This window comes from Nuphar pumila, chromosome 7, assembly GCF_984573655.1.
Source record: "Nuphar pumila chromosome 7, dmNupPumi1.hap1.1, whole genome shotgun sequence".
Classification (NCBI taxonomy): Eukaryota; Viridiplantae; Streptophyta; class Magnoliopsida; order Nymphaeales; family Nymphaeaceae; genus Nuphar; species Nuphar pumila.
The window spans coordinates 99594389-99605260 of record NC_143255.1 but is presented as its reverse complement, the minus strand read 5'-3'; the positions used below and the strand labels follow the sequence as shown (position 1 = coordinate 99605260).

The following is a 10872-nucleotide window of genomic DNA, read 5'->3' as shown; positions in this document are numbered from 1 at the left end:
ATGAAAAACTAGGAAATGGCCGGACTAGTACAATTCCTAATTGGAACAAGCTCAGCTAGATAAACAATCTTCTTTGAACCAATATGCTTGGAAGTTGGAACGTACAATTATTAATTGATCCATTTGATGGTCATTGATCAATTATATCAAGTGGGTTAAAGTTCTATTTTTATGCATAAAATTGGATTATTCGAGATGGGGTTTGGTGTGAAATCAAATAAGATAGTTGACTGGTTACGTTACACTATCATAGCTAGGGCTGGACAATGGGCGAGCCGGGCCAGCTGGGCCCGTTTAGTGGGCAGGCTTGACCAGGACATTGACGGGCTGAGCTTGATCAAGCCCAACCTGTTGACCAACCAGGTCGGGTCTAGGCCCGGGTCTAATATAAAACCCATGGCCTGCCCATTAGGCCCATGAGCCTAATTTGGACTGGGTCAGGATGGGTTGCAAGTCATCCTGTATTCACAGCATTTCTCATTCGTTTCTTTCAATTCATGGGTTTTTTTTGATGAAAATTTTTAAAAAATGCAAAAGAGTAGATGGGATCCAAGATGGATCCATTTCTCTTTATGCCCCATTCTCCCTCATATGGTTTAAGTGTTTTATGATAGATTTGAACCGTTAGATGTGTTCAACATGCCCGATTGAGTGAGAATAGACTCTTGGATCGTGTTTTTTTATGAAAAAACATATTTTTATCAGCCGAGAAAAACTGGTTCCTTCATAGGCATTGATTTTGGATCACCGAAAAAACCTGTATACAGGTCAGATTCTGGCGATCCAAAAGCGGGTTCGCACTAAACAAAACCTATAGCTCACATTTACAGTGTTAGACGAGAGAAAAAAATACTTAAAACTACTATTTTTGAATGGGCCTAACGAGACCTAATGAAAAAGGGGGCCCTATGTTCAGTTATATATATATATATATATATATATATATATATATATATATATATATATATATATATATATATATATATATATATATATATATTGTGGGTAACCCGTTAACCCATGTGATTTTGTTGGGTGGGGTTTAAGCCTGGTTCGGGTCAGGTATTCTTCCAAAACTAGGCCCAAGCCCAACCTGTTCGGACCAGGCCACGGGTCACCCGGCCCATTGTCCAGCCCTAATCATATAGCCGAGGGGTCTCAGGCTAGAACCCCGTGGGGTTTATCCCCAAACTTACCTATCAGAAAAAGAGATGGAATGTGGATCCAACAAGTTTACATCTCAAAGTAAAGAAATAGACTCGAACAACATTAAGTTTCAATACAAGTTTTATTTTTCCTTTTTGTTCTTTTAACTTATGATTAAAGATGAAAAGTAGTATCTTAAAGGTCTGTTGATCATCACAAAGGGTTTGGCATAGTGGGATGGAGCCTAGACCGTTAGCCGGGCAGCCTAGGCTCAAAACCTATGGGCATTACTCCCTTGAGCATGCTGACGCCCAACATAGGTCCTGGGGACAAGGGTCCTAGTTTCAGAGTTTAATGCCTCTAGGAGGATGACGGTAGGTATGGCAGGCTATGCGAGCATAGTCAGGTTTTCCATCTTAGATGTGGTTTCTCCGGGTAATAAAAAAGAAAAAGGCCTGTCAATCACCAAAACAAACTCCACATGATCTTAAAAGAGTGTTCACCCCAGCCACATTAACTGAATTTATTGTCTTCTGTCAGTGCAACTGATCTCTTGAAATGAGAGAATTAGGTGAGAGGCATCCATGTGATGAACGGCAACCCAAACACCATGGTTGGATAGTTTACCTCTCAGATACCCCAAAAACTTTTCATTCATTTATCTTGTAGATGAATAGCATCTTAAGTGCAACAGCTGAAAAACAAGGACAAATAGTGGTGTTCGGGTTGTCGATGAACAACATCCAAGGCACCTCTGATGATAAATCGTCATTGATGCCTCTAACCTACTTTAACTTGGGCATTTAAAAAAAAGTCAACTATTTAACTTTGGCGGCTTCTGGTCATAATGAGGAGCTAAATCCAACTTGTTCTCTTGGCAAGTGCAAGGATGCGTTTGGGTAATGATTATAACTCCAAATGTGAAGGTGGAGGAACATTGGCAACAGAGAGCTCAAAAGATGTAGCAGTGACTGAAAATCTGGGCTCACGTTATACACGAATTGAAGTAAAAAACAGCCAATTAACAGGTAAAGAAAATACAAAAGCAAAAGGTAAAGAAACCTTCTGTGAGACATGGAAACCGTAGGCAAGACCATTTTTTTTTTCACCAAACTAGTAAAAAGCTTTGAATACAAAATGTGTATGTTACATTTGCCATGCCATTGAGCAGGCTTATTTTTTTTTCTAGCAGTTAATGAATTTGTGAAGGATCTTTCCATAAGGGCATCAATAACAGAATGTTTCTGGAATGAAACTGTTGTTACAAGAAAATACAGGTGATTTCATTATCAGTACGAAAAATTCATTTGCTCGCAAAACCCCCAACATATTAGTCCATCGAAGGGGTTCTCCAATTGCTCGGGTGTTGCTACACCTTTTAGTTTCTCCATCCGACAGAAAATTCTGAATCATATTCCGGTAGATATGGCTCCAACATTAAGAAAAAGAGAACCTTGAGAACAGTGATCGTGGTCCTGATGCTGCAGCATCAACAACAGCAGCAGCAGCACTGAATGGAACATCTGGTAAAGAACTGTAAGCATCTTGGCATTTCTTCGTCTGCAATTAAGATTTTATAAACAAGAAATAGGTTCTCAATAAATTTGTGAGGCAGAGGAAAAGAAAATAAAGGAAAAAATAAAAAGAGAAAAAACCACCTCCTCAGGGCTGAACTGTAGCAAAGTTGCTATAACAGGAAGTAGCACTCCCACTTCACCTGTAGATAGTAATGCCAATAGGAATAGCGTCCAAATTAATTGCAGGAATAGCAATACTAAGTACAAACTGTGATCAGTTGAAAGTACCTGTTTCAAGTAGCTTCAAAATCACATTTTTGAGATATGTCATATCTACCCCTTCACGCTTTTGGGACCGCTCCATGTTGCGGAGTTCATCCTTAAGCATTGCTTCCTACACCCAATGTTTTAAAGTTAACAGAATTGAACTTACATTCCTGAAAAAAGGCTTTTGTGCCAACCCCATGGGAGCTTCAGAAATCTAGATATCTTAAATTGTGATCCAAGAATCTTCTTTTTGTTTTGTTTTGTTTTTGTTTTTTGAGAATGGATCCGAGAAATAACTTTGGTTTTTCCTATCTAATATCTGACTTCCACACATTGACCAAAAGTGCAGGAGCTGATTTTACACTTCTTAGGCTGAAGCACATGACTGAAAACATACAGGATATAGGTCTAAAACTGTCAATCTTATATGTTTCCAAGAATATATCTCTTCATAATTGTCATCTTTATAAAAAATGGGTCAGTTATGGATTTGTCCCCCATGTTTGGATCACTTTATAAAATGTTCCTTGCCATTTATGCTTATTTTAAGTAGCAAGTTTTGGTGTTTGGATTATTTACTTTTATTTTTTTATTTTTTATAAATCGCACCCCTTCTTTCAAGAATAGGGGGAGACCTATCTTTTCGTAAGTGCTTATTTTCTTTCATTCTACCCCCCTCACCATTACTACATTATCACCGTCACCACCACTACCATCCACCATTACCACCACCATCCCCACCACTACCATCCACCATTACCACCACCACCATTACAACCACTATCGCCACCATTACCACCACCACCACTACCATCCACCATCACCATTACCACCACCATCATCATCACCACCACCATTACCACCACCATCCATCATCACCACTACCAACTAATATTTTTTTCTTGTTCATTACAATTTAAATAGTTGGTGATCCAAACATTCACTTAATTAAAAATAAGGGTAACTATCTTATTTATAAAATGTGCTTCAATTTATTTTTGTAAGCAATAAATAAAAACAGATCCAAACAGGGTCGTCATGTAGCATCTTCTTGGATATTGATAGGTATATGATTCTTGCAAATACCAAGTCCAATCAAAGTTCAGATCAAATGGTACCTGACACAAACTTTATATGAAAAACATAAATACCTGTTGACTGTGAAGTCTGTTTTCACGTTCAAGCTCTTCAATTTCTTCCTGAGAACATTGAATATTGGAAAGTTAATAGTAATAGCACCCTATACCAACAGAAAACATATGGATACTTACTTGAAGTGCCAATATGTGGCGCTGCGATTGTGCAAGTTGTTCCTCTCTCAGAGCTTGTTGCCTAGCTAACAACTGAATTTGAAATTCGAAACAACATAAGAAAATGTCAGCAGATTTGATGCCTTGCAATATAGAAAAATAAAAATATGAAATACAGAAACCAGATTAGCATATGCTTTATTCCTTAAGTACTTGCAGCTATATTATAAAAATCACTGAAAAATCATCTATTTTTGTCTTTTTCTAATGTCTTAAGAAAATATGCAGCAGAAACCTAGAGAAATCCACTACCAAATATGAACAAATGAAGAAAAAATTTCACCTGCGAACTACTAAAATAAAAGCAGAGGCCAAGCCCTTTTCATCAAATAAGATTTCACATATGCAATGTCTGGTATAAAAAGATCTGATAGCAAGATTGGTATAATATATTACATCAGTCCTGAATCCTGATATCATCTTTTTTTATTCTGTCAAAATGTCTATGTTTGGATTCTTTCCATCTGTCAAAAAGTGGAAGACGTGACTGCAGGTACCTAGGGCAAGTGTAATAATCCGAGTAAAAAAAAAATTGTTTGGATCCGGGCCGGATCCGGACCCGGATCCGGGCCCGGATCCGACCTGGGTGAATAAGTCGGCTGCGTGCTTTTAAAAGCACGCAGCGACGAAGGGGGGAGGTTCTCGAAACCTCCTTCCCCCTCTCGTCTCTGCATCCTCTCCCCCTCTGTCAACCTCTCGCCCTCCTCTCGTCCTCCGCAGCCGTCGACGACCACAGTCACAGACGACCGAAGCCGCCGGCCACCACCTTCCCCTCTCCTGCTCTCTCGTCCTCTCTCCCCGACTCTCTCTCGCCGACGATGCCTCTGTACTCGACCCCTATACCCTCGTGCCTCTTCGGTTTTGCAGAGGAGCCCCTGACGTAGGAGCTCCCTCTGCTCGCCGGAGACCCCCTCCGTTGCTGCCGCCGTCGACTGCCTTCGTTCCCTCCGTCGACGCCGTCGCCGACGCCGGCAACCCCCAGGTACGCTTCTTTTTCTCCTCTTCGTCTCCCTCGACCCTCCTCTTCAAGGGTCGGTGGACCAGAGCCACCAATCGTGGTGGCTCTGGGTCTGCCAGGGAGGGAGGTGCTGAGCACCTCTCCTCATTTTCCCCCCTCTTCTTTTCGGCAGGTGGCAAGGCTGCCGCCTGCATCACCTCTTCTCTTGGGCGTAAGGCTTTAGGGGAGGGGCTGCTCATGCCTTGGACGGCAGGGTGGCAAGCCCCGCCTCCCCTACATGCCTCTTGTTCAGGTAAGTCGGCAGGGGCCGAGCCCCTGCCACTTAGCTAGGGATGGCAGTGGGGCGGGGCGGGGCAGGGGACAAGGTCTCCACCCCCGCCTCGCCTCAAGATTTTATCCTCCACCCCCGTCTTCATCCCCGTTTCATGTCCTCCATCCCCAGTTCAAACGGGGATGAGGCGGGGATATTGCGAGGAAAAGTGGTCGGGGCGGGGATCGGGGCAGGGATGGGGCGGGGCGGGGAAAAGTGCACGTCCATCCCCGCCTCCACCCCCGGATGAGGATGGATTTTAACCTTCGTCCCCGCCTCCATCCCCGTTTCATACCCTTCATCCCCGGTCCAAACGGGGAGGGCCCCCGCTTTCCCCCGGTCCACTGCCATCCCTACACTTAGTCGATAGGTCGGCAGGGGTACAACCCCTGCCGCCTGTGAGAAGGGTTGGCAGGGGGGTTTTGGGGCCCTTGCCTGCCCTTTTGTTTTCACAGGGAGGTTCAAGACCCCTCCCTGTCCCTTCTTTTTCACAGGGAGGGTCGAGCCCTCCCTGTCCCCCTTTTGTTGTGCAGGGGGGGAGTTCGACCCTCCCTGCCTCTGTTTGTTGCGAGGAAGGGCTCGAGCCCTCCCTGCCTACGTGGTATGCAGGGGAGGATTCAACCCCCCTCGGCTTTCGTAATATGCAGGAGGAGGGGTCGAGCCCCCTCCTCGGTCCCTTGATGTTAGGGGAGGGGTCGAGCTCCTCCCTGCTTGTTTATTGCGCAGAGAAGGGGTCAACCCCCTCCCTGTTTCCGTGTTTCGCTGGGAAGGAGCCGAGACCCCCTTCTTCCCTCTATTGTTTAGGGGAGGGTCGAGCCCTCCCTGTGTTCTGTTTCTGCTTGACAAACAGAGGCTCATCCCCTGTCTTTGTTTCTTTTTGCAGGACGAAACAGGGTCGCTGCCGCTACCCTTTGTCAGAGATGGCAGAGGACCGAGTCCCCTAGCCCTCTTTACATTTTCGGCAGGCAGGGGCAAAGCCCCTTGCCTCCTCCTTAGTGGCTTGCAGGGAAGAGCCTCGCCTCCTTGCTCTCTTGGCAGGCAGGGCGAAGCCTCCCTTATTGTCTTCTTCAGGCAGGGGTGCAACCCCCTGCCTCCCTGTTTCTCGGTGACAGCAGGGGCTCACAACCCTTGCCCATGTTTCTTGCGCTTATGGCAGGTGTGCAAGGGCACGATGCCCCTACCTCTGCTTCCCTTACGTCAGAACGACCACAGTGTCCCTGACCTTCTGATTTTTTGGTGTTAGAGTGCTAAGACTGTCACTTTTACAGCCCGTGCGACGGATTCTGCTCGCGCTCCGCGACTCGAGCCGTCCATCGCTTACACTCGCAGATGCCAGCAAGCTTGCAACTCTCAAAGGTAGGAGAAGATTGCACAGAAGACTTGGACAATTAAATTGAGTTCAATTAACTAAAAAGAATAATTAAATAAATATATATGCATATATATCATATATATTTATACGAGTACGCATTTAACTCAAGGACGCAGTCTCGCGATCCTTGTCCTTTACTTTGCCGTCGCGCATTGCGTTAAGGGTTTTGCGTTGTACTCCTGCTTACAGCTTTTACTTGCCGTCGTGCATCGCGTCGAGGTTTCGCGTTGCACTCCTGCTTACCGCCTTTACCTTGCCGTCGCGCTTTGCGCCTAGGCTCTTGCTTTTGCATATGTGTTGGTGTTGCCTTGCTATCACAGATGACGTGTAAGTTCTTGCTCTTTGCATATGCATTAAAGGCATCCTCATGGAGGATGCAAGGGGCATTCACCACTCTCTCTCTTGCGACGAGAGTTGAGTTGGGAGCTAGCGTTACATCATCGTCTAAGGAGAGGGATACCTCGCAAGGATCCTGACTCTTCGAGTACGAAGTCCTGCAGACGAGTTGGGGTTCGAGCGAACTACTTAGCAGAGGTTCTGTTGAGAAACCTGTATCTCGCCTATCGAGGCCGGTATCAAGTCATGCGAGGCATGTAGATACCCCGATAGCATATGAGATTCTAGAAAATCGCATGCATAATGTTGGCATAAGGTACTGTTGTTTCAAAAGATAAAGTAAAGTTGATAAACATTACATCTTTGTGAAACACTCCTGTTGAGGCTTTTATTGAGGAGCTATACCCCCTTCATCCTAGAGTACTTGTAGTCATGCACGACACGTCTAGTACTACGATGATCGGATGAGACGGTCGTGCGACCTCGAATAGTGCTAAAGGTACAATGCTGTAATCACATAAAATAGCCTCACATTCGCCTTCACAAGCAAGATGCTCAAGTAGTTTAAAGACCACAACATAGGTGGGTCGTTAGTTAAGCAACCCCTAACGCACCCATTCACTTCTTGTTGTTCTGTCAAGGGAGAGGACAGAGCGGTACAAAACTCCAATGGACAGGTTGTTAACAACCACCCCACGGGCAATGATCCGGCCTCTTCAGTCATTGGAGTTAGGGGAAAGGGGCTACAATAGTTAGCTCAACACTTCTGCAGAAGTTGGATGCATCTATGGCACTGCTTATCAGCTTCTGGGAAACCCTCTCTCGGTTAAAGTCGTCCCCTTTGGAGCGGACTCAACTAGCTATTCGGGTTATTGAAAATACATAGAATAACCGACGCCCGAACTAGTCTAAGTTGTTTCTACGTTTTGCCTGCGCGTACCCGCAAGCCAGTAATATCGAAACATAAAGTCTGTTCACACTGGTCGATTGCTTACTTGCTCGGTAGTTCAGTATGTTACTCGTTGAGCTGTACCCGCCTGTCGATGCGTTACTCTAGTTTGTTAAACTGCTTACGCAGTTCTTTGCTAAGTAACATCTAGCTTCTCATACTAGTTAAATGCTTATAATAATAGCATTATGCCAGTTGCTACATATTAGCATGTGACTTGCTTTATCCCTTGGTCGAACTGTTTGGTGCTTATTGTAGCGTAACACTTGTTGGCGTGCATCTCTTATGATTGATGTGATTGCATACAGCTCATAATCTACGAACTGGTGGCAACTAGGATTGATGTGGCAACTTGTCTTAAAAGCTGCTTACATATTGTGATATAACTGCTGCCGTATGATTGCTTATGAATGGTTTGTGATGCAATGGTTTATACCTTACGATTAATTTAATTACTTGCTGATGGACTGAGCCATTTGATGGTAATTGTATGTATTACGAGCATTGTTATGAGTGCTTGTCTTATTCAGTTGTTTTGTTTGACTGTCGGATAGAGTTAGTTACTCTTCGCCTATAGAATCAGCTGGATTTCCATATCTGCATGTTCTCGTGCGTTTTGTTTTATCATGTGCAGTGATACGCTACATATTGTTGATATTCATGCTTGTGCCCATATTGGTGGCTACTGACCCAAGAGCAGTCAATTGTTTGGAGCAGTCGACTGTATTGATGCATGTATCACCGAGTAGGGTGTCTGTTGAGGACCGAATCTTCAAAGGATTATCTGCGAGGACGTGTATGATCAAGATCAGGTAACCAACTAGAGTGGTAGATTCTCTGTGAGGATGTACACTGTTCACGAACGGGTAGCCGCAAAGACGGTGAACTCCTGTGAGGAAGTGTATGGTCCAAGACCAGGTATACCATCTAGGGCAAAATTCCTTGTGAGTTTATACATTTCCCAGACCAGGTGATCTGGTGTTGATCTTGTTGATTGTAGTAGTGGCCATCGACCTTGAGAGCAGTCATTTGTGTTGATGCGTGTATCGCAATGATTTTCATTGGATATGGCATTTGTTGGGGACCGACTTCCCAAAGGTTTCGCTGTGTGGGTATGTATGACCAAGACCAGGTATACCATCTAGGGCGGTGATTCCTTTTAAGGTTGTACATTTCCCAGATCGGGTAATCCGGCTAGAGCGGTAGAATCTCTGTGAGGATGTACACTGTCCACGAACGGGTAGCCGCAAAGACGGTAAACTCCTGTGAGGAAGTGTATAGTCCAAGACCAGGTATACCCTCTAGGGCGGTAATTCCCTTTCAGGTCGTATATCTCCCGGACCGAGCGATCCGACGTGTATCTTGTGTTTTTGCTTACCATAAAAAGTTATGGTGAGCTGTGATGATCTTCTGAGATTGTTTGAGATAGCCCGTTATAAATCTATAGTTTGGCTTTCTGTTTTAGCATGATTACATGCAGGACTCAACTGTGAGAATCAGATCGTTAGCGATTTTAGATAGTGATCATGTTTTGGACCTTCTACGGAAGGGTGGGCTTTTCTGAGAAGTATGACGCCTTGGGTGAGTCATAACAGGTGACGGTTGGCTGTGTAAGGCCTGGAGAGATGATAATAGATAAAGGTTGTTCAGGACAAAGCGTTTGTTAGAAGTAATAAGAGCGACAAACGATGACTTGATGATGATTAGATGCAGAGACCTCGTTGTAGGAGCGAGAATAAGCTAGTTGCGTGGTGGTTCACAACCTACGATCAATTGAATCGTATGTTGCGCTTTGACAGTTGCGTTGCTTACTTACTTTGAATCGCTTACGCATTTGCACTGCTTTCTCGCTTGCACTACTTACGCGTTTGCACTACTTACTCGCTTGCACTACTTACCCGTTTGCACTGTTTACCTTGTTGTACTGCTTACGTGTTTAACTGCATATCTGCTTTAAACTGCTCAGCATACTGAATTAAATGTACTTAATTCAGTTTTCTGTAGTCTGTCTTGTGCACCTACTAGTTTTTCGCGAAACTAACCAATTTTATGGGTACAGGCGATGATTAGGTACACCACGGGCGATGGCGCGATTGCAAGATGGCTTCAAGACTTCTTCTTCCTGCTCTTAGCTCGCATCCTGGACGTTTTGGGTTTGTAACGGATTTTCCTTGGGATATCCAAATTTGTGAGTTTTGGTTCTTTTAGCTAACGTGCCCAAAGTTATCAGTTTGCCTTCTGTATTAACAAAAGAATAGTCTTCCGCTGATGTCATAAACAACTCTGAAGGAAAGAGATTTTTCCTAGTCTCTTGCCTGTTTTCTGAAAGGTTCGCAAGTTTGAAATTTTGAGGCGTTACAGCAAGTGTCTTTAGAATGAAAACATGATATCACCGCATTGTATAGGAAATACTGTATCAGGTGCATCCCCAGTGATATGGGTGGAACACTTATGCACCTGCCAAATGCAATCACCACAATTGCATTGATATGGTGCGTCACAACCCAGAATGCAAAAAAGAATCAATGAAATGCTTAGTGATTTCCTTCATGGATGGAACAAAAAAGCAGCCATTCAACACCCATTGTTATCATCATGGCTGGCCTCGTTCATAAATAGGATCTAGTTCAGACAATGGAGATGGCCTTTCAGCCGGGCTTTATGCACTATTATACCATTAAATATGGCATTGCCTAAAAATACATTT

General features: G+C 44.2%; 1 protein-coding gene across 1 annotated transcript in view; it reads right to left on the bottom strand.

The window, feature by feature from the left end:
* Positions 1–2359: 2359 nt before the first annotated feature.
* Positions 2360–10872, bottom strand: part of LOC149832616 (protein GRIP-like) — a 174143-nt gene continuing 165630 nt past the window's right edge. Inside the window, exons 17-21 of the mRNA XM_090014605.1 lie at positions 4202–4273; positions 4082–4129; positions 2952–3057; positions 2805–2863; positions 2360–2706 (exon numbers count right to left, since the gene is read on the bottom strand). Of these exons, the coding sequence (XP_089870731.1) occupies positions 2584–2706; positions 2805–2863; positions 2952–3057; positions 4082–4129; positions 4202–4273 (408 nt within the window). The 3' untranslated portion in view covers positions 2360–2583. The remainder of the gene's footprint in view (positions 2707–2804; positions 2864–2951; positions 3058–4081; positions 4130–4201; positions 4274–10872) is intronic.